The 24,587-nt window shown below is 42.5% G+C and overlaps 1 protein-coding gene across 1 annotated transcript in view; it reads right to left on the minus strand.

The window, feature by feature from the left end:
* The window catches only part of LOC127580818 (diacylglycerol kinase theta-like), a 200,583-nt gene that overhangs the window by 96,840 nt on the left and 79,156 nt on the right, over nucleotides 1–24,587 (minus strand). Inside the window, 4 exon segments of the mRNA XM_052034735.1 lie at nucleotides 517–607; nucleotides 1,408–1,625; nucleotides 18,772–18,872; nucleotides 23,777–23,866. Of these exon segments, the coding sequence (XP_051890695.1) occupies nucleotides 517–607; nucleotides 1,408–1,625; nucleotides 18,772–18,872; nucleotides 23,777–23,866 (500 nt within the window).

Here is a 24,587-nt window from a genome sequence, read left to right on the forward strand (position 1 = left end):
CCACTGCATTTCACAATTGCTACATTCTTCTATGTTCATTTGCCTATGTTCTCACTCTCTAACTGCTCCCATTCACCAGTTCACAGATAACCTTGTTTCCAGCTTACCTCCATGGTCCCCCGGGTTTACCCTACAAGAGACGTGCCCTCCCACACCTTCCCTGCAACTTAATGAGCTTCTGTTCTCTCTTTCCCAGTTCTGATTAAGGTTTGATTTCCTGTTTAACTCAGTTTGATTTCCCACAGATGTTGCCTGACCTACTGAGTATTTCCAGCACTTTCTGTTTTTATTTTGTATTTCCAGCATCTGCAGCTTTTTTGAGTTTCATTTAAGGACTGAATGTTCAATGATATATAACTGTGTTTGGGATTATCATCATGAAATGAAAAATATGATCAAAAAGGTTGAAAAAACATCAGCAGCAAAGAACTACAATTGCCATGGCCCCAAGATATACCTTGCTAGTCAATCACATTAAGCAAAGTAAAAACATAAGCATGACTAGTCAGAACTGACCTGTCGCCCTAGTTGTAAAAGCACTTCCTGGAGAATTGCTCTTACTGTTGTCTCGACAGTTATAGGAATAGAGATATAGGCCACTCCAAACCTGAAATACAGTTAAACTAATAGATAAACATTCATAAAAAATATGCACAGACCTTTACAGAGATTCTTTATAATAAAAACTGACTAAAGTAGAAACTTAAATGACTGAAACAAAATTTTAGTTAATTTGTTGCTTTCAAACAGATATTTTGAAATACGAACCAAGCTACCTCTATGTTCTAATAAATTATATCCAGTATTCAAAGACTTCTTGGATGTTTTAAGTTTTGTAACAGCATAAGTTTCAGCAAGAGAGGGATCTTAACATTTTAACAATAATACTATGACAGCTCTCCTACTTCTATACATTCAGTCTGTGAAGCTAACAGTAAAGCATTCACTCTGTAAAGCATTGGCCTCATCCTCCAGATGAATCTGTGCAAACTTCAGGTTCTTTGGTCACAGGATCTGCACTTTTCACTAAGTTTTCTGAACAAACAAAGCAGCATTGCCACACAAAACATCACTCTACCCAACAATACATCACCAAGCTTAGGAAGTCCAGCGATCACAGAGTTTCTGAATCATTCACTAATTATCTAAGTGTGACGTGAAGGCCAAATTAGGGGCAACAGTGTTTTGTGAGCATTTTCCCATCAGGAACTTAATTCTGTTGTCACTTAACGTCTCCACTACAGACAAAAAGGCCATTAGTATGAATTAGATTTTAGTTGTGGTCCCAGGGCTGAATGATCACTTTTTAATCTATTGCATCACATCCATTTGACAGGTATAGTAACAGCAACAAACACCTTCCACAGTATTTCATAGTTACTTCAGTCCTTGAAAAAAACAACTTACTTTAACCATCCAGGATAAATTTTGACTATTTCAGTTTCACTTGGCTTTGCACGTAATACCCATGCTTCGGGAATAGTATCCCGGAATACTGGCAGCTTTCTATTTTCCATCCTGTCTTCATTCTTGTTGATATCATCACAGGAGACATCCTGGGTTAAAACTTGAAGTTCATAGTCCTGAGGATCATCTGGAATGTAGTATGTTCTCAGTGCAGCTTCCTATTAAATAGATTCCAGTTAAATACACAGACACAAATAAGATAAGATAAGATAAGATAAGATAAGATAAGATGATAAGAAAAGAAAAGATAAGAACTCCCACGTCACTTTCCCTGCTGTTTCACTGCCACAAAACCCCAACCAAACTTGAAAACTTCAAAATTAAATCTGATCTAAAATGGGTACAAATCAGAACATTGGGTAGAATTGACCTATTCTCTGGAAATATAACATTATGAAATTTAATTCTTCATGCTTAACTTTTAAAAAGAAACTGGAACAAGTATTTGGAGAAGCAGAATTTAATGAACACGATGAAAGGGCAGAGGGATGGGACTAGATTTGTACCTCTTACAAAGACCACCACAGGGTGAGTAGGCTCCAATGGCGTCAAAGTCAAAGAGTTCTTCACCTATTAATCTAACTGTCATCATTCTTCTTCATAAAAGTGCTTTATTTTTAATTTATTTATTTCTTAATTGACAATAAACAAGTTCCAGATATTGCAAGTGTTATTTATAGTCGTCTAAAACAGGTCATAAGCTGTACGTCATTTGGTAAAGAGATGATCAGGGTAACGTTGAGGACTCAGATAAAATTACAGAAGAATCAGACTAAGACAATGAATCTGAAGACTTTTGAAGCCACTGTAATTTATGAGTTTATTAGATAGAAGGTCAAAAAGACAGGTTAGTCAAGCACATCCAGATTGACAGTGGCTTGGATTCAGTAGAAGAGTGAGACTACAAAGGAGAAACAGTGCCAAAAAAAACACTGTGAATTGCTGCAGTGCATTCTGTAAATATTCTGGGAGTAGAGAACAAGTCTGGTGCTACATAAGAACTTCTATCTGGGGGAGTTAAGCCTCCTGAGTGTTATCAGAGCTGTCACTGGTGAATATCCCATCACATTTTTTTTTCCCTTTGGTACTATCTCGATGTACATTTGTACGAAATGATCTGTCCGGATGCAAACAAAAGCTTTTCACTGTATTTTGGTACATGTTACAATAATAAACCAATTACACTCTTGATGAACCACGTGAATGGTAGAAAGTCTTTGAGGATCAGATGGTAATTACCCAGTCTGTTTTTATCCTGGTCTTGTAGCTCCAGTCATGATGTAAGTAGCCCAATTTGGCTTCTGTTAAAACCTGACCACCACCACCACCACACCCATCCCAACTTCCAACGAACATTCATGGAGCAGAGTCTGCTGACTGTTATATTAGCTATAAGGAGAGTTTGGACACACTTGGATTGTTTTCTCTGGAGAGTTAGAGACCTAATAGAAGTTTACAAAATTATGAGAGGCATAGATAAAACAGTCAGAATCTTTTTTCCCAGGGTAGAAACGTCAAATGCTAGAAGATATGCATTTAAGGTGAGAGGAGGAATATTTTAAGGAGATGTGTAGGATAAGTTTTTTTTACACAGAAAGTGATAGGTGCCTGTAACGCGCTGCCAGGGGTTGTGGTGGAAGCAGATACGATAGTGGCATTTAACAGGTTTTTAGATAGACACATGAATATGCAGGGAATGGAGGGATATGCATCATGTACATGCAGAAGAGATTTAGTTTAGTCTGGTACCGTGTTCAGCACAAACATTGTGGGCCGAAGGGCCTGTCCCTGTGCTGCATGTTCTATGTTATGTCTCAGGATCACAGAGAAGTGGCTAGGCACCTGTCTGATTGAATGTTACCTATTACTAAGGTTTAGACGGGGCAGAGTTTTTTAAGTGTGTCCAAGACGGATTCCTGTCACAGTATGTTGAGAGGCTAACTAGAGGGAATGCCATATTAGATCTAGTATTAAGTAATGAACTGGGTCAGGTGACAGATCTCATAGTGGGTGAGCATTTGGGGGACAGTGACCACTGCTCCCTAACCTTTAGCATTGTCAAGTACAAGGATAGAAACAAAGAGGACAGGAAAATATTTAATTGGGGAAGAAAAATTATGAGGCTATAAGGCGAGAACATGCGAGTGTGAATTGGGATGACATTTTTGAAGGGAAATGTACTATGGAGATGTGGTCGTTGTTCAGGGATCTCTTGCAGGATGTTAGGGATAAATTTGTCCCGGTGACGCAGAGAAAGAACAGCAGAGTGAAGGAACCATGGGTGACAAGAGAAGTGAAACAACTAGTTAGGAGGAAGAAGGCAGCATACACGAGGTTTAGGCAGCAAGGATCAGATAGGTCTCTTGAGGAATATAGGGTAGCAAGGAAGGAACTTAAGAAGGGGCTGAGGAGAGCAAGAAGGGGACATGAAAAGGCCTTGGCGAGTAAGGTTAAGGAAAACCCCAAGGCACTTTTCACTTACGTGAAGAGCAGAAGGATGATGAGAGTAAAGGTAGGACGGATTAGGGATAAAGGTGGGAAGATGTGCCTGGAAGCTGTGGAAGTGGGTGAGGTCCTCAATGAATACTTCTCTTCAGTATTCACCAAGGAGAGGGGTCTTGATGGCACTGAGGACCATGTTGTTAAGGTTAATGTTCTGGAGCATGTTGATATCAAGAGAGAGGATGTGTTGGAGCTGTTAAAAAATACTAGGACAGATAAGTCCCCGGGGCCTGACTGAATATTCCCCAGGCTGCTCCGCGAGGCGAGGGAGGAGATTACTGAACCTGATCTTTGCTGATCTTTGAGTCCTCGTTGTCCACAGGAATGATACCGGAGGATTGGAGGGTGGCAAATGTTGTCCCCTTATTCTAAAAAGGTAGTAGGGATAGTCCAGGGAATTATAGACCAGTGAGCCTTACGTCTGTGGTGGGCAAGCTGTTGGAAAGGATTCTTAGAGATAGGATCTATGAGCATTTAAAGAATCATGGTCTGATCAGGGACAGCCAGCATGGCTTTGTAAAGGGCAGATCATGTCTCACAAGCCTGATAGGGTTCTTTGAGGAGGTGACCAGACAGATTGATGAGGGTAGTGCAGTAGATGTGGTCTACGTGGATTTTAGTAAGGCATTCGGCAAGGTTCCACATGGTAGGCTTCTTCAGAAGGTCAGAGGGCATGGGATCCAGGGAAGCTTGGCCATGTGGATTCAGAATTGGCTTGACTGTAGAAAGCAGAGGGTTGTGGTGGAGGGAGTGCATTCAGATTGGAGGGCTGTGACTAGTGGTGTCCCACAAGGATCAGTTCTGGGATCTCAGCTTTTCGTGATTTTTATAAATGACTTGGATGAAGGGGTAGAAGGGTGGGTTAGCAAGTTTGCAGACGACACAAAGGTTGGTGGTGTTGTGAATAGTGTAGAGGATTGTCGAAGATTGCAGAGGGACATTGATAGGATGCAGAGCTGGGCTGAGAAGTGGCAGATGGAGTTCAATCTGGAGAAGTGTGAGGTGGTACACTTTGGAAGGACAAACTCCAAGGCAGAGTATAAAGTTAATGGCAGGATTCTGGGGAGTGTGGAGGAGCAGAGAGTTCTGGGGGTCCATATACACAGGTCACTGAAAGTTGCCTCACAGGTGGATAGGGTAGTTAAGAAAGCTTATGGGATGTTAGCATTCATAGGTCGAGGGATCGAGTTGAAGAGCCGCGAGGTAATGATGCAGCTCTACAAAACTCTGGTTAGACCACACTTAGAGTACTGTGTCCAGTTCTGGTCGCCTCATTATAGGAAGGATGTGGAAGCGTTGGAAAGGGTGCAGAGGAGATTTACCAGGATGCTGCCTGGTTTAGAGAATATGCATTATGAAGAGAGACTAAGGGAGCTAGGGCTTTACTCTTTGCAGAGAAGGAGGATGAGAGGAGACATGATAGAGGTATACAAAATATTAAGAGGAATTGATAGAGTGGACAGACAGCGCCTCTTTCCCAGAGCACCAATGCTCAATACAAGAGGACATGGCTTTAAGTAATGGGTGGGAAGTTCAAGGGAGATATCAGAGGAAGGTTTTTTACCCAGAGAGTGGTTGGGGCGTGGAATGTGCTGCCTGGGGCAGTGGTGGAGGCAGGTACATTGGTCAAATTCAAGAGATTACTAGATAACCATATGGAGGAATTTAAAATAGAGGGATATGTGGGAGGAAGGGGTTAGATAGTCTTCGGTGAGGTTTAAAGGTCGGCACAACATTGTGGGCCGAAGCGCCTGTATTGTGCTGTACTGTTCAATGTTCTATTATTTGTGAGCTGGTTTTAACCTCTCTAATCAGAATTCTATTCCATCTTTCCCCCACTCTGCCCCAAAAAATGGTACCAGGAAGGCATTGTGTTATTTCGATAATTATACTTCCCTATCTTCCATGGACTTTCTACAGATCAACTCAACAGAACACACTATTCTCCAACGGATCCACCTCAATCCACATCTGTGGCTGCCCTCATTTGGTTCCTTTCCCACTTTTCCCGGATCCTTGAGTTTCTAACAAACAGACCACAATCAGTGAGGATAGGCAGAAATACCTCCGACACGATTATTCTCAACACTGGTGCCCCACAAGGCTGTGTCCTCAGCCCTCTGCTCTACTTCCTATACATTCACGACTGTGTGGCCAGATTCTGCTCTATCTCCATCTACAAGTTTGCAGATGATACCACCGTTGTACAGGAAGGAGATAGAGAGCTTAGTGGAATGGTGTCAGGACAACAACCTTTCCCTCAATGTCAACAAAACTAAAGAGCTGGTCATTGACTTCAGCAAAGGGGGCGGTGTACATGCACCTGTCTACATCAATGGTGCTGGGGTTGATAGGGTTGAGAGCTTCAAGTTTCTGGGAGTGAACATCACCAATAGCCTGTCCTGGTCAAATCACGTAGATGCCACAGCCAAGAAAGCTCACCAGCGCCTCTACTTCCTCAGGAGGCTAAAGAAATTTGGTTTGTTCCCTTTGACTCTCACCAACTTTTACCATGCACCATTGAAAGCATCCTATCTGGATGTATCATGGCTTGGTACGGCAACTGCTCTGCCCAGGATCGCAAGAAGCTGCAGAGAGTTGTGGGCACAACCCAGCGCATCATGGACATCAGCCTCCCCTCCTTGGACTCTGTCTTTATCTCTCGTCTTGGCGTAGCAGCCAGCATAATCAAAGACCCCACCCACCCGGGACATTCTCTCTTCTCTCCTCTTCCATCGGGTAGAAGATACAGGTGCCTGAGGGCATGTACCACCAGACTTAAGGACAGCTTCCACCCCACTGTGTTAAGACTATTGAATGGTTCCCTTATACAGTGAGATGGAGTATGACCTCACGATCTACCTTGTTGTGACCTTGCACCTTATTGCACTGCACCTTCTCTGTAGCTGTGACACTTTACTCTGTACTGTTACTGTTTTTACCTGTACTACATCAATGCACTTTGTACTAACTCAATGTAACTGCACTGTGTAATGAATTGACCTGTACGATCGGTATGCAAAACAAGTTTTTCACTGTACCTTGGTACAAGTGACAATAATAAACCAATACCAATACGTGTCCAATCGATGCACGGAAATCTCTGGAAATGGCCTTCTTTCATGCAATGTCCATCCTTGGACAACCTTTCCACTTCCTAACCTACATGATGTCCCTTGGTTCAAGGTCAGTGTCTGAATGTACACTGACGACAGTCATTCTACCTCTCAACAGCTTTGTACAACCTAACCCACCATACAGTACCGGATGAGCATTAACAAGATACTGGGAAGGCTGGTTAGAGGGCATTGGATAAAAGTGAGAGGTAGGAGGTTCAGAGGGGATCGGAGAGGGAATATTTTCATACAGAGGCTAGCTGGAGTCTGGAACTCGCTGCCTGTGGAGGTGGTGGAGGGAAAGACTCCCCCGACATTTGAGACAAGAACTTAAATCACAAAGGCTACGGACCTAATGGGATTAGTGTAGATAATTACAATGTGTGGCATGGAAACAGTGGGCTGAAGGGCCCGTTCTGTACTGTACAAATCTAACTCTACTGAAGGTAAGCTTCAGTAAATGAAAATTTTAATAAAACTGCAGTTACTAGAAATATGAAATAAAAACAGAAGATGCTGGAAACACTCAGCAAATCAGGCATCACCCACAGAAAGAGAAACAGAGTTAATGTTTCAGGTTGAAGGCTCTTCATCAGAACTGGAGAACTGAATGTTAATTTTAAGTTACAGTCAGGATGGAGAGGGAAAGGTAGGACAAAGGGAATGTCTGATAGGGTACAGTCAGGGTTACCTTGGTAATTAGCTGCTGAAGAAGCCATCCGGTTGGTAGGTTAATGAGGGGAGTTAAAGGAGGTCATTGACAAAGGGACACATGAAAGCTGTGAAATGCAGAACTGTAGGAACCATGCAGGTGAGGTTGTGTTAATGGTGGGGAGGTGGGTGGGGCTCTATCCTTGCTCTGCCTAAGAGAGGGGGTGAGATCAGAGGTGCTGTAAGTAGATGCAGTAAGGCACTCTGACCGAAAACAAGCTGCTGGAGAAACTTAGTGGGTCAGGCAGCATCTGTGGTGGGTAAGGAATGGCCAATGTTTTGGGTCATTAAGACTGAGAACATGGAGGGACAGGGGTGAGGCAGTCTCCAACTCCACCACTTCCCCGCCTGGCTGCATCTGCCCATTAGCCCTCACACTACCTAGGTCCACCTATCACCTACCTTCGCCGTCTCACCCTCCCCTTCATATCAGCTATCCTCCCTCTGTGCTCTCAGTCCTGATGCAGGGTCCTGACCCAAAACGTCGGACACCCCTCTGCTTCCACAGAGGCTGCATGGTCCGCTGAGATCCTCCAGCAGCTTGTTCTTTGCTCCAGATTCCAGCATTTGCCGTCTATTGTGTCAACAACTGTGATAGTAGAAAAGTCATGGCTCAGACCAGGATGGTCCCAAGGCCCTACACTTCTTCCTTCAAATACGCCTCAACCAGTCTCCCTCAATGAACACATTTGCCAGGCTGAACTTATTCTCACATTGAACAACCTCTCCTGCACCACTACTCCCTTTTACCAGATCAAAGCTGCAGCAATGGGAATTTGAGCCCAGACTATGCCTGTCTGTTTGTAAAATATGTGGAACAGTCCTTGATTCAGTCCAATCTCTCTCAGCTCCTTTTCAGGCATCTTAATGACTCCATTGGTACTACTTCCTGCATTCATACAGTCTCAAGAATTTCATTATCTCTGTTGCTAATTTCCATCCTCTCTCACTTTCACATGGCCCATATCTGACTTTTCTCTTTCTGAACTCTGTGTCTCCATCTCAGAGAATGGGCCAACAACAAACATGGGTTACTGTGCCACACACTCTGTCAGCTATCTTGACTATTCTTTCTCCCACCACGTCTCCTGTAAGGATTCCATTCCATTCTTCCAGTTGCTCAATTTCCTTTGTATCTGGTCCAGTGGCAACACTTTCCACATGGGTAGCTGCGAGATGTCTTCCTTCTGACCAGCCCAGTGTGGGATGGGCTTTCTGTGGTTTCCCCTTTACCGCAGATCATTCTAGACAATCTCTGCCACCTTCAATGAGATTCCAGCACCAGATATGCCTTCCCTTTGAGCACTCTGAAGGGACTGTTCCCTTTGCGATTCCCTGGTCTACTCCACTCCCTTTGTCATGTCACTTTATCTTGCAAGTGCGGGTGATGAAATACCAGTTCTTTCACCTATCCAGGAACCTAAACACTCCTTCTAAATGAAGCAGCGATTCACTTGCACTTCTTCCAATGTAGTGTGTTCACCCTGTGCTCTCCTCCATAGTGGAGAAACCAAGCACACATTTGATGACTGGAGAAACAAAGGACTGTAGATGCTGGAATCTAGATGAAAAACACAGTGATGCTGGAGGAACTCAGCAGGCCAGGCAGCATCTGTGCAGAAAAGCAGGCGGTCAATGCTTCAGGTCAGGACCCTTCTTCAGGACTCCCTGACAGATTTGATGACTGATAGCTGAGCACCTGCATTCAGTACAGAGGGACAGCCCTGAACTTCTAATTGCCTGTCACCTTAACTCTCTGTCCCATTCCAGTTGTTCCTCTGTGCCCTCCTGCATTGTTATTATAAGGCCCAACATAATCTTGAGGAGCAGCACCTCATTGTCTGACTCGGCACTTTAAATTTTCTGGACACAACAAAGAATTCAGCAACTTTAGATAACTTACTTTCTGTTTGTATCAAAACTGGTCAGTTCTGCTGTACGTCATCCATCTAAAATATTGACTCATTTTTATCTCTCCACTAACATGGTCGGACCTTCTGGCACTTCCTGCAGCTTTGCATTGTCCTGTTTTCACGTATCCCATTGTTTATGCTGCCCCTCTCACTCTGACCTCCCTCATTTACCAGATGGCCTTATCAACAGCTTCTCCCCACAGTAACCGCTGGCCCCACCCTACGAGAGAGATACCTTTTGTCCTATCCATTTCCTCCCCACCCACTTCCCTGCAAGTTAAAACTAACATTTTTTACCCTTTTCCAGTTGGACCTTGGACCAAAGATGTTAACTCTCTCTCATTCCACAGATGCTGACTGACCTGCTGAGTGTTTTCAGCACTTTTTTTTATTTCATATTTTCAGTCCCTGCCACAAACTCAGACTTTGCCATTAACACTGCCCACTGTTTTATTGTAAGCTGTATTTTCAATTCCACATCTTCTCCAAGACTACTTCTCGCTTTGCAGCATTGCCTTCCCCAATCCCCACTCACCTCTTAAACTTTCATACACTTCACCATGCACAGTGGCTGCAGTGTGTACCATCTACAAATTACTTGCCTAAGTCACTCCAACAGGACCTCCCAAACTCACAGCCTCTACCACCAAGAACACCAACTGCAGATTTCCTTCCAAGCATGCTGACATGGAAATATAGTCATTCCTTCATTGCTGCTGGGTACAAATCCTGGAGTGTTCTACACAATAGTGCTGTTGGAATACCTTCACCAGAGAGACCGATGTGATTCAAGGTGGTGGCTCAACATCACTTTCTCAGGGGTAAATGTGCATGGACAATAAACCTTGGCCTTGTTAGTGACACTCACATAATCAAATGATTAAATCAAATTTCCTTCATGCCTTTGCCCCTTGACATTGATTGATCTGGTGGTCTTCTGACTGGCCTCCCATTCTCCACCCTTCCATTCTGCAACATCCTAATTGTCTTTCAAGATCCTGGACTTGGATTGGCTCCTTGTCACTCAATGCCTCAAATTAAAATTCTCACTGCATTTAAATTTTTCCTTTTTTCAACTAGGCAGCTTATACCTGCCCTAAAAGTTCTCCATATTACCTAATCCAGAGGTTCTACGTCCTTGTTCAGCCTCCACACCTTTTGCCCTTTTGGTCACTGCACCTTGACCACCTGGATTCCCTCCTTAAGCAGCTCACTACCCTACTCTTCTCCTTTAAAGACAACTTTTATAATTCTGCCTTTGGATAGCTTTACGTTATGTTCCCTAACCTCCCACTTTGTCTTATTCTTAATTTCCCTTCAGTGAAGCAGCAGCAGGATGACCTTAAATGCAACAGAATGACCTCAAAATCCACTGAACAGCAGGACAGATGCTGCCAAGCTGAATAACAATTCATTAGCAGTTACAAAGAAGAAGAATTAGAAAGGATTCTAAGAGATAGGATCTATTGGAAAGGATTCCAAGAGGTAAGATCTATGAGCATTTGGAGAAACATGATTAGGGACAGCCAGCATGGCTTTGTGAAGGGAAGATCTTGCCTCACAAGTCTGACAGGGTTCTTTGAGGAGGTGACCAGGAAGATTGATGAGGGTAGTGCAGTGGATGTGGTCTACATGGATTTTAGTAAGGCGTTTGACAAGGTTCCCCATGGTAGGCTTCTTCAGAAGGTCAGAGGCCAAGGGATCCAGGAAGGCTTGGCCGTGTGGATTCAGAATTGGCTTGCCTGTAGAAAACAGAGGGTTGTGGTGGAGGGAGTGCATTCAGATTGGAGGGCTGTGACTAGTGGTGTCCCACAGGGATCGGTTCTGGGACCTCCACTTTTTGTGATATTTATTAACGACTTAGATGAGGGGGTGGAAGGCTGAGTTAGCAAGTTTGCAGATGACACAAAGATCGGTGGTGTTGTGGATAGTGTGGAGGGCTGTTGAAGCTTGCAGAGGGATATTGATAGGATGCAGAGCTGGGCTGACAAGTGGCAGATGGAGTTCAATCCAGAGAAGTGTGAGGTAGTACACTTTGGAAGGACAAACTCCAAGGCAGAATACAAGGTAAATGGCAGGTTTCTGGGCAGTGTAGAGGATCTGGGGGTTCATATCCACAGATCACTGAAAGTTGCCTTGCAGGTGGATAGGGTAGTTAAGAAAGCTTATGGGATGTTAGCTTTCATAAGTCGTGGGATCAAGTTTAAGAGCTGCGAAGTGATGATGCAGCTTTACAAAACTCTGGTTAGGCCACACTTAGATTATTGTGTCCAGTTCCGGTCGCCTCAGTATAGGAAGGATGTGGAGGTGTTGGAAAGGGTGCAGAGGAGATTTACCAGGATGCTGCCTGGATTAGAGAGTATGGATTATGAGGAGAGACTAAAGGAGCTAGGGCTGTTCTCATTGGAGAGAAGGAGGATGAGGGGAGACATGATAGAGGTATACAAGATATTAAGAGGAATAGATAGAGTGGACAGCCAGTGCCTCTTTCCCAGGGTGCCAATGCTCAGAACAAGAGGACATGGCTTTAAAGTAATGGGTGGGAAGTTCAAGGGTGATGTCAGAGGGAGGTTTTTTACCCAGAGTGGTTGGTGCATGGAATGCGCTGCCTGGGGTGGTGGTAGAGGCTGATACATTGGACAAGTTCAAGAGATTGTTAGATAAGCATATGGAGGAATTTAAGTTAGAGGGATATGCGGGAGGAAGGGGTTAGATAGTCTTAGGTGTGGTTTGAAGGGTGACACAATATGGTGGGCCGAAGGGCCTGTATTGTGCCGTATTGTTCTACGGTTCTATCAAAGAATGTACTGACAATGGTAAGGAGTGCAGCCAATTTATATGGAATTCATAATCCCCTGTTCCAGATATTGCCACCAATTATCAGTGAGGCCTGGTTTGATTATTATGACAACCAGCTGAAATGTCTGTAATTTTGAGGACTTCTAACCATTATAAGTAGAAATGTACGACAGTATCAGAGGTAATTTGTCCACAAAAGCCATCAGTTATTGAGTGCTACAGATGATGAATCATTGTCTACTTTTGCTTGTATCTGCGGAATATTCAGCTGTTGCTCATCTCTCAGTTGCAGATTTTGATGCTTCCAGAGACTTTGCTGTAAAGACATTCACATGGTAAAGCTACCAAATAAGGCAAAGCCAAACTTGCATGATTAAGAGAACTCTAGCTCCACCCCTGAATAACACTTTTACCAGAGCCAGTGTAAGAACTGGGAAAGGCAATAGATTAAACCAACATAGGAACAGCACAGGAACAGGGCCTTCAGCCCGCAACGGCTACTCTGATCATGATGCCAATCCAAACTAATCCCAGTTGCCTGCACATGACCCATATCCCTCCATTCCCTGCCTGTTCATGTGCCTTTCCAAGTGTCTCTTAAACGTTGCTATTGTATCTGCTTCCACCATTTCCCCAGAAGCATGTTCCAAACACATACCACTCTCTGTAAAAAAAAACTTGCCTTGTAAATCTCTTTCAAACTTTCCCACTCTCATCCTAAAGCTATGCCCTCTAGTATTTGCATTTCCACCCTGGGGAAAAAAAGACTATCTACACTACCTATGCCTCTCATAATTTTATGAACTTCTATCAGGTGTCCCCTCAGCCTCTGACGCTCCAGACAAAACAATCCAAGTTTGTCCAACCTCTCCTCATAGCTAATACCCTCCAATCTAGGCAACATCCTGGTGAATCACTTCCGCACTCTCTCCAAAGCCTCCACATCCTTCCTGTAAATGGGGCTACCAGAACTGTACACAGTACTCCAAATGTAGCCTGACCAACGTTTTATACATCTGAAACATGACTTCCTGACTTTTATACCCAACACTCTGACCAATGAAAGCAAGTATACCGTACACCTTCTTCACCATCCTATCTACTTGTGTTGCCACTTTCAGGGAGCTCTGGACTTATATCCCAAGACCCCTCTGCAATGCTACTAACGGTCCTGCCATTTACTGGATACTTTTCTCTTGCATTTGACCTCTCAATGTGCAACACCTCTCTTGTCTGGATTAAACTCCATCTATCATTTCCCTGCCCACATTCCAAACTGATCTATGTCTACAACTCCACTATTTTGTTTTGTTGACAAAAGCCTCAAAATCAGGAGGGCTGGGAATGGGTTGAGATCTGTCTAAAAGAAAGGGCTGGAGGCCAGTGCAAAGTTCTGAATATCTCTACTGGAGGCCCTCATCAGACTCTGGCCTACAGAATTGATGACCCATTATTCAGTCCAGACACTTTCTCTGGGTTAGCTGGCAGTGACTGTGCCAAGATTGCTTGGATTTGACACTGGAATCCAATGCTGACCACAGCTTTGGAAGTCTGGATGCTGCCTCTCTCAAACAATGTAAAGTGTTAACTGCCTGAGAATTATTATTGAGTAATATTATGGCATTATCAGGAATCAACATACTCCTGCTACTCTCACAGGCTAGGTCCACTGACTCAAATTATTGTTGCCTCGACTGACTACAGCAGGAACTGATTAGCAACACCAGGAACAGAGAATTCCACTGGGATAATGAGCTTGATAGAGCTCAGGATCATAGCAGAAGCCAAATGACTGATAAGGCACAGTTCAAAAGGCAGGCAAACAAGGGCCTAACTGGTTCAATCAACTATTGAAAAGAAAAGCCCGCAGGTAGTAGCAGATATGGAATCCTGCTAGACTTCAGAAGGCTGGCTCAATGGATGACTTGATCTCCCACTGAATGCTCCAACTTGACATGATTAAGTTGCTATGAAGCATTGAGATATTTTACTATGTTAAAGCTGGTAAATACAAGATGTTGCAGATGTACTTACTCAACTCTGAATTTCACATTTGAATTAAAACAATGTTAGAAACTGATTTAATTTGAAGCCGAGTTACAGATAAGATGTGTCCTCATTTTTTATATATTATTGGGATGTCTAATTATCAAGGTGTAACTTTTATCAATTATCATGGTCAGATACAAAAAGCAGCTGACTTGCATCTGAAATAGGAAACTGAACAATCTATACAATGGGAATTTGTAGGTGGTGAGGCCACTTTTGAAATATTGGGCAACTTTTTCACCCAGAGAGTAGTCAGTATATGGAGCGAGCTGCCAGAGGAAGTGGGTGAGGCAAGTACGTTAACAATATTTAAAAGGTACTTGGACAGGTACATGGATAGGAAAGGGTTAGGAGGATATGGGCCAAATGTGGGCAAATAGGACTCTTCGGGAATCTTTGTCGGCATAGACCAGTAGGGTCAAAGGGCATCAAGGAAATATGAGGCTCATGTAGGGAAGTAGTAGAGGTGAAAGGCCAGCCATATCATAGAATCGTAGAGAAACAGAGGTATACAGCAATGAAAACAGGCCCTTCAGCAAATGTTGTCCATGCTGACCAAGGTGCCTTCCTGACCTAGTCCCATTTGCACTTTGCCCGTATCCCTCTAAACCTTTCCTATCCATGTACCTGTCCAAATATCTTTTAAATGTCGTAATTGTACCCGCCTCTACCACTTCCGCTGGAGTAGGCTATTCGATCCCTTGTACAAGCTCTATTTATTGAAAGCAGATCAAATAGCCTCCTCCTGCTTCTATTTCATGTTAAAAACCAAACATTGCAAATGATGGAAATCAGAAATAAACAGAAAATCAGAACATCCAAAGAAAGGTTATTGCCCTGAAACATTATCTCTGTTTCTCCCTCCACATGTTGCCTGACATGTATTTCCAGAATGTTTTGCTTTATTGGGATGCTATTATCTTCTGGTTCAGCTTTGTAAACTTGTACCTTCGATGTCTTTGGATATGGATGCTCCTTTTCCACTAACATTTAGTTTTTGAAGATGTTTGTTCTTGACCATCCTTCCGCTGTCTTAGTTCTTCCGTTTTAATGAAATTAATTATACTGGATAAAATCCTTTATATTCAGATAATTATTTTTACTGGCCCTGTTTGGGATTTCTCAAAGGTTTTTTTTTAATGAGTTTGGATTTTATATGATTTCCCTTACAGTTTCCAAAAATAGAATATTACTGGGGTAAGTTGAGAATAAGAAGGGCAGCAAAATTAAACCCAATGAAGATGCATTTAATAATTTTCCTGTGGTCATATTCCAGAAGCCTAGCTGAGAACCACATGCTTAGAGGTAATCTATGACAGGCTTCTTCCATACTGTAGTTTAAAATAAATTCCAAGGTTTTTGCTTCCATTGTCTTTCCTATGTCAACAGGGTTTCTTTTCTAACTAGTCCTACAACTTCTATTTTGTTAAATGTGCCAATTTATAGCTTTCTTTAGCATCAAACATAGTTAATATTTTGTCTTGATTTGAGATCAAATTATGTTTGGTAATTGTAATATTTGCTTTAAGATTATTCCCTATGCTTTTCATTAATAAGATTCTTTTCCAGACCCTGAGTTTTAAAACAAATTGTGACCTCCATCTGCTGCTTATGAAAGGAAAATTATGTTAACCTAATAGAGTTCTCAGAGGATGTATCTGGTGGGATAGACGAGGGAAACCTGTGGATGTGGTGGTTTTAAATTTTCAGTGGAACTTTGATAATTTTATTCAACAGTCTCCTGTGCTCAGGATCATAGAACTGGGTATAATACATTAATGCAGACTGGGAGCTTGTTAACAGAAATCAATAAATAGTTATAAATGGGTCCTTTTCAGTCTGGCAGGCTGTGACGAGTGGGTACCACTGAATCATTGCTTGGGCACTAACTATGCATAATCTATATCAATAATTTGGTTGAAGGAACCAAACACAACCTTTTTCTAGTTTGACGATGACACAAAATTAAACACAGCTGAGAACAATGATGACGATGCAAAGAGACTTCAAGAGAATATAGACAGGTTGAGTGAGTAGGCAACAACATGGCAGATAGAATACAATGAGGAAAAATATGACATTATCCACTTTGGTGGAAGAAAAAGAAACACTGAATATTTATTAAAAGGTGATGTTGATATTCCAAGGGACTTGGGTATTCCACTACACAATCACTGAAAGCTATTGTGCTGGTGCAGCGGATAGTCAGGAAGGCAATGGCATGCTGGCATTATTGCTAAGGAACTGGAGTACATGAGTAAGGATGTCTCATTACAATTATACTTGGCCTTGGTGAGACCACACCTGAACTTCCTGTACAATGTGGGTTTCCTTATCTAATAATGGAAATATTTGATGTAGGGTAAGTGCAGGGAAGATCCACCAGACTGGTTCGTGGGAAAAGGGGTCTATTTCATCAGGTGCAATTGAGTTGACTACGCCTATATTCTTTAGAGCTTAGAAGAATGAAACAGACAAAATTCTAAGGCAGCTCAATGGGGTAGATATGGGGAGAATATTCCCCTGGCCGAGGAGTTTAAAACACGAGCTCACATTCTCAAAATATGGGGTAGGCCATTCAATACTGAAATGGGGAATAATTTCTTCAATCAAAGGGTGGTAAATCTTTGGAACTTTTTATCCTGGGGGGGGGCTGCAGAAACTTTGTCACCCATTGCCCAGACTAATAGATATTTGGAAAATGAATTAAGGGATATATCAGGAAAACAACATTAAGGTAGAAGCTCGGCCATGACCTCAATGAATGGCAGAGTAGGCGAGGGGCCAAACTGCATACTCCTCCCCCCATTTACCATGTTCTTGTGTTTTCTCAGTTGATCAAATTATGTTTGATGCTGATCCTAAGAGGCAACTTGGCAACCTTTAATTACATTGAAGGCTCTATATAGATGCAAGTTGTCATTGAACAGGGTAGTTCATTTCTTTTATATTTACAGTACATCTCAATGTAAAACAGAACTGAACGCCAAGCCTCGAGCAACCACGGAGTCAGTGAAGTGCTACCTTGTGCCTTGGTGACCAATCCTCACTTCAAATAAAACTGAATTACTAACAGTCTAAGATTTGTAAGATTTCAAATATTCACAATGAAATACAACTGCAGTACAGAGAAACAAAGTACTGCAGATGCTGGAATCCAGATGAAAAACACTATGATGCTGGAGGAACTCAGCAGGCCAGGCAGCATCCGTGGAGAAAAGTGGAAGCACAATATACAGGGGGGAAAAGCAGAGCAGTGATAGGTGGACAGAAGAGGGGAGGCGGGATGGATACAAGGTGGTGATAGGTAGATGAGGGTAAGAAATAGTGACAGGCAGGTGTGGAGCAGTAGGGGAGAGCAGATCCACCAGGGGGATGGGTCACAGGTAAGGAGAAAATTAGGGGGGGTAGAAAAAAAAGAGTGATAGGCTAGGAAAGGGAAGGAAAGAAGAGGCATGGTTGGGAGGGGGTGTGGGGATTACTTAAGGTGGGAGAATTCATTGTTCATGCCGTTAGGCTGCAAGGTTCCAAGAGGGAAAATGAGGTGCGGTTCCTTCAGTTTGCACTTGGAATTCTGGCAGTGGAGGCCGAGGACTAACATATCAGTGATAGTGTGGGAGGGGGAGTTGAAGTGACCAGCAACAGGGAGATGCAGATCGCAGTTACAGATGGAGCCAAGGTCTTCTGCAAAACAGTCACCTAGTCTGCGTTTGGTCTCACCAATTTAGAGGAGGCCACACTTGGAGCACTGAATGCAGTAGATGATATTAAGGGAGGTGCAGGTGAATCTTTGTCTCACCTGAAAGGACTGTTTAGGTCCCTGGATGGAGGTGATGGAGGTGGTGTAGGGGCAGGTACTACACCTATGGCAGAGGCAGTGGAAAGTTCCTGGGGTGCCTGGCCTGCTGAGTTCCTCCAGCATCATAGTGTTTTTCATACAACCTGCTTCATTATTTGGATCCTCAAGAGGTGACAATCTGTGTGACAATGATGAATGGTTTATGGAAAACTTTCCTTGTTGTTAGACTGAGAAGAATTGGCTTCTACACCAACCTTGTTCAGCTGTTTTTGGGAAATTGAACATGAATGTTGCAAATAGCACAATGTGGAACATTACACAATCTTACTACAAGGGTTATGTGATCAAAACAATCTTAAGTTTTAATTGGAAATTCACCTTACTATGCTGAGGTTTGATTCTTGAATTGACTTACCACTGCTTCTTCTATTTTTGAAATTCGTGGAACAGTAATTAGTCGAAATTGATTTCGTTTCAATGTGTCATTTCCATCAAATATCTTTAAGGTCTGTTTACCTGATAATAATTAACATAAAGGTAATACAAAGAAAATGAAACAAAAACATAAAAATTGTCAAAAGACTTCTAAACCAAAAAAACACAATTGTCAGAAACACTATAATGAAATTCATCTGTAAAATCAAACTGCAATCATTAAGAAATCAGAACAGTTTATACATTCCACTTTACTCCCTAGTTTTATAAAATGGTGATTTTTAAATGATCCATTACTGGCAGACCTTTCTTTCATTAGATATTGGGATGAATACAACTCTGTGGACACCAAGGACTAGTGATACATGGATCGCTGGGAGAGGGTTTACATCAGCCACCCATTTGGAACGTTTAACCTGGATCTCCATTTGAACACATGTATCTACTGGCATTGGGTTCGTAAGATACCATCATCCAATCCTTCATGATTTACCAATTCCAAATCCCCTCTTTCACCATCACAGTGAAATACTGAGGAATTGCAATTATCAAACATTTGCCTCATATTTTGCTTCAAAATTACCAAGCACTCAGTAAGATGCACACGCAGAATTTTCCACAAGCAGACATACTATGCTAATTGCAGCCATCTGCTGAGTTAGACAAGTTGTTTCCTGATGGTATCATCAGCCAAAAGCTGTACTTTATAACAGTCAACTCCCTGCTAAAAAACAATAGCTTGGAGTTTTTTTTAGAAACAGGAAGGATATTAAAATTAAACCATTCAACCAACATTCATTGTACATTTCCAGTGAATGACATTAGTTGAGTGGACACAGTGGATAGATTCAAGAGTGAAAAACAAATAAGACCCACTTCCCAGAAAACGTTAAGAAGATGCAAGTATAAAGATTAATAATGACTTAATTCAAGGAGCTAATCAGCAGGATTGATCGATCACAGGATGAACCAAACCAGCATGAGATAAGATATCTTTATTAGTCACATGTACATCGAAACACACAGTGAAATGTATCTTTTGCGTAGAGTGTTCTGGAGGCAGCCTGCAAGGATCACCACGCTTCTGGCGCCAACAGAGCATGCCCACAACTTCCTAACCCGTACATCTTTGGAATGTGGGAGGAAACCGGAGCACCCGGAGGAAACCCACACAGAGACAGGGAGAACGTACAAACTCCTTACAGACAGTGGCCGGAATTGAACCCGGGTCGCTGGCACTGTAAAGCGTTACGCTAACCGCTACACTACCGTGGCCATATCCAACCGTAGCATTGTCAGTTACACTAGGTAGCATGCTGAATTGGAAGTTAGGTCATTTACCAAGACTCAAGGTCTCACCAGTGTAATTGGGAAATGGCTATCTGATTGTGGTGAGATATGAAACAATGGGGCCCACCCTTAGACATCTCCAATGGCATCCAATGACTCAATGGCAGGCAGAACTGGTTGTTATTATGGAAGTAAGAGATAACTAGAGACCCAGGTTAATACGAGGAATTACTTGGTTAGTAAAGGGAGATACTGAAGTGAAGAGATCCGCTCATGAATCTCACATGGGGAATGAGATCTTTGTATGAACTGTCATAAGCAATCAATTCCATGATTGAAGATTGGCTCAGTACCAAAAGCTAGAATGCTACACAACAGGTGAAGTAGAAGATGGAGCTAAAACTGTAGCAACCAATAGTCCAGCTACAATAGGACAAAGATAGATGAAAAAGATAGACTGGACTATCAATGTGGTGCCCTCTCATTGGAGGAGAACAGAAGGAATAGGAGGGAGGGAGACAGATATTGAAAGCAAGATTTAATTCTTTACAAAACCTTTTTCCCAGGGCGGCAATGGTCAATACCAGAGGACATCCATTTAATGTGAGTGGAGAAAAGTTTGGGGGAGACGTCAGGGGTAGGTTTTCTTTTTACACAGAGAGTGGTGGGTGCTGATATAATAGGGACATTTAAAAGACTCTTAGATAGGCACATGGATGTAAGAAAAATGGAGGGTTATAGGCTGTGTATGATGGTAGGGTTAGATTGATCGTGGAGTAGGTTTACATGGGTTGGCACAACATCATGGGCCGAAGGGCCCGTACTGTGCTGTACTGTTTTATGTTCTGTGAAACAATGAAACAACATGAGAATCTGGGACCAACATACAGAAAGGGGGAACCCTGTCTGGAATACAGAGAAAAAAAGTGTACCACAAGTCTGAGACTAATCACCTCATGATCAACTATGCAAGTTGTGAGTGCTTATACTTTGTCTTTGCAGTCAAAAGTTTGAATAAAGCAATGTGTACCTTTCACCAAATGTCAGTGATGTTACTCTAATAAAAGTATGAAATTGGCACAACACTAAATAACCTTAAGTCTGATACCAATAATTATAGAATTAATCAGAACAATAATCACTGACGTAAGGGAATTGTAGCAGTAAGGGAGTTACCCAGCATGTTTCACAAATGTTCAGAGAGAAAATCCACTAATTACTTATTTAATTACTAAAACTAGAGTAAATTTGCACATGTTAATGACCAGGGGAAGGGGAGAGGAATGGAGGGGAACTGACTCATCACCTGGGATTTTGCTGGCAATTGCCAACAGTTCTGAAGGGAAGGCCAAATCTGTCAATTCATCCTGTTGCTGGTCTTCCCATTGAGTCCAATGGTACAGCTCAGTCTTATTGGCATTCATCAGCATTAGACCATGGTCAGATCTGAAGCATGATCTGAGACCCATTTACTTCAATGGGAATTAAAGGACAATGGATTAAGAAGCAAAGGGAAAAGTTAAAATTTTGTTTTTGACTATTTCACTTCCTTTTTCAAAAAAATGTTTTCTTCCAATTTAGTTCAATTTAATACATTGTAAATGTCTTAATGTGATAAATGTTTAAAAGCTAATAAAAATCAATGTGTAACTTTATAAGGCTGCAAAGCAGCTCCCAGCTTTGTCATCCAGGACACTGTGGAGATGGGACCTTCTCAATGTACCCCCAAGGCCTTGTCAATGCTGAGACCTTGCAGCTGGATTGCAAAATGTGGTGAGCCATCAAGATAAGCCCAGCCCACGCCAACAAGGTAAGCGCAGGCAGTGAGAAGGGGCACAAAATCTCCCTGTTGTGGAGTCAGATTGAATATAGAAGAGGCTCACACTATAATTACGTAAATAATTATGCAACATTTGTTCAGAGATCTGAACTAGAAAAATATGAATGCCAGTATTTCCTATTCTGCATTGATTGTCATAAATCCATTAATACATCATTTATTTCTAAGTATCTCTAAATGCTTTAAAACAAGTAGCTTCCCCCAATGTTCTCAAACTGCTGCTGTCTGTGTGGCGAAGGCATTCTCACAATGCTCCATGAGAGGATAGCAGGTGGTTGTCTCCCCACAAGCCTAGTCTCCTTGTCCTTCTTGTGGTAGGTTTGGGGAGTGCTGTTGAAGAAGCCTTGGCAACCTGTGAAAGTTATACACTGCATGTGTGTTGGAGTTACTGAATGCCAATCAAGTAGTCTGCTTTGTCCTGTTGAGTTTCATGTTGTCTGAGCTGCTCTCACATCGGCACGTGGACAGCACTCCAGCACACTCCTCACCCATGTTCTGTGAACAGGAGATTGGATTTGGTGAGTTATTCATTACAGAATACCCAGCCTTTGACTTTATTCAGTGATGGTAATGCCTTTGGACGAGGGAGACACTTGGACTTACTTTTGTTGGGGAGAGTCATTGCCTGGCATTTGTCCAGCTAAGATCTTTCTTATTACTTGTCAGCCCATGCCTAAATAACATCCAGTCTTGCTGAACACAAGAAGACTGCTTCAGTATCCGAGGTGCTGAGGTTGAGAGGGTTGAAAGCTTCAAGTTCCTAGAAATGAACATCAACAGTAGCCTGTCCTGGTCCAACCATGTAGATGCCACGGCCAACAAAAGCTCACCAGTGCCTCTACTTCCTCAGGAGGCTAAAGAAATCTGGTACATCCGCTCTGACCTTCAAACATTTTTAACAATGTTCAGACCAATTCTGCCATGAGGTCTGAAGCTGAATGACCCTGAGAAAACCCAAAATGAGCATCAGTGATCAAGTTACTTGTAAATACCACTTGATATTGCTGTCAACAGCACTTCCCATCTATTAACTGATGATTGAGAGTACACTAATGAGGTGGCAATTAGCCATTTTGGAGTTGTCCTGTTTTTTGGCAGACCTGACATACCTGGGATACTTCCCACATTGTCAGGTAAATGCAAGCCTTACACTTGTATTGAAAGAGTTTATCTGGAGATTTGGGAGGCATGGACTTGGTGGGCAGAAGTGCCTGCTTCTGTGCTGTATGACTCTACGACATGGCGAAATCCAAAGCACAGGTCTTCCCAAGTCTGAAGAACTAGTTCTGAAGCACCACTGGCTGGATGATGTTGGGTCCCACAGCCCCTGCTATATTCAATGTCCTCTGTTTTTTCTTAGCATCTTATGTAGCAAATAATTTGACGACATGAAAACCTCAGGTGGAGACCAAGACATCATCCAACACACACACACACACACACACACACACGATACCAACATTGTATTTCAAAGAGTTAGTTTTCCTCACACCGCACACCACTGCATCCTTCCTCCCAATGTTGTTCTTGTTTGAACTAATCCTTACCCAACCTGAATCCACTCCTGTGAATTTTGCAGCAACCCCAGATTTGCACTTTGGCCTTCTGGTCATTTCTGGGTGGTCTGATCATCCATTGATGCACTGTTGGAAGGGCTTTAATTAAATACAAAACAACTAATGTGGTCTCCAAGTACTGAAACATACGGCAGGGAACACTGAGGAAATATTACCACCCTTATTCACACTTGAACTGAAAGTGGGCAAAAAGATTTTGCTTCAGATTATACATAAAAGATGTAATCACCTCATCAAAACCAATCAGATGCATTCAGAATGCCTGAAAAATCATTTACCTGAATCACTTGTGGAAGGAGACGGAGTATCTTTATATGATCCATGGTTTCCAGCAGCCAGCTCATCATCATCACCACTGTCCTCATCGACTATGGAAAGACATTCCCATAAGCAACAGAATTTCACAGTAAGATGACTTCAGGAACACCGCATTGCATAATGCCATGTGCTCACCACAGCACATGCTGACACACATCCTTTCATACATGCACACGCACACACACATACGCATACATGTGCATGCACACACACATACACACACATGCGTGTATGTGTGCACGCGTGGATGTGTATGTATGTGTGAGTTAGTTTCTTAGCACACTGCTGCATTCTTTTTCCCAATGTTGTTTTTGTTTTTGACATTAACAGGGCTTTCAATTAACCACCATTTCTGCACGAGATTAACTCCGCCACAAATCGGTGTGCTAATGTTTTTGAATAATAATTCTTAATGCATTATCACACGTATTAACAGAAAAAATATACCTTTATGAAAAACTGAAGCAGCTAACCAGCCTTCCCTTGCAGGAGAAAGCCAATCAGCCCCTCAAGCCTGAGATCATGGCAGATCCAACCTTGGTCTCAGCACCACTATCCCATTCTCTTCCCTTACCCCTTGACTCTTAGTCTAAGTAGCTGTCAATTTCTGCTTTGAATATGTTTCATAAATCCACCTTCATAGCTCCCTAGGGTAGAGAATTCTAAAGATTCAGGACCCTCAAGAGAAGAAGTTCCTCCTCATCACAGTCAGAAATGGGAGACACATTACTCTGAAATATGCCCCCTAATTCTCAATAACCCTATGTGCAG

This window comes from Pristis pectinata, chromosome 2 (genome assembly GCF_009764475.1).
Source record: "Pristis pectinata isolate sPriPec2 chromosome 2, sPriPec2.1.pri, whole genome shotgun sequence".
NCBI lineage: Eukaryota > Metazoa > Chordata > Chondrichthyes > Rhinopristiformes > Pristidae > Pristis > Pristis pectinata.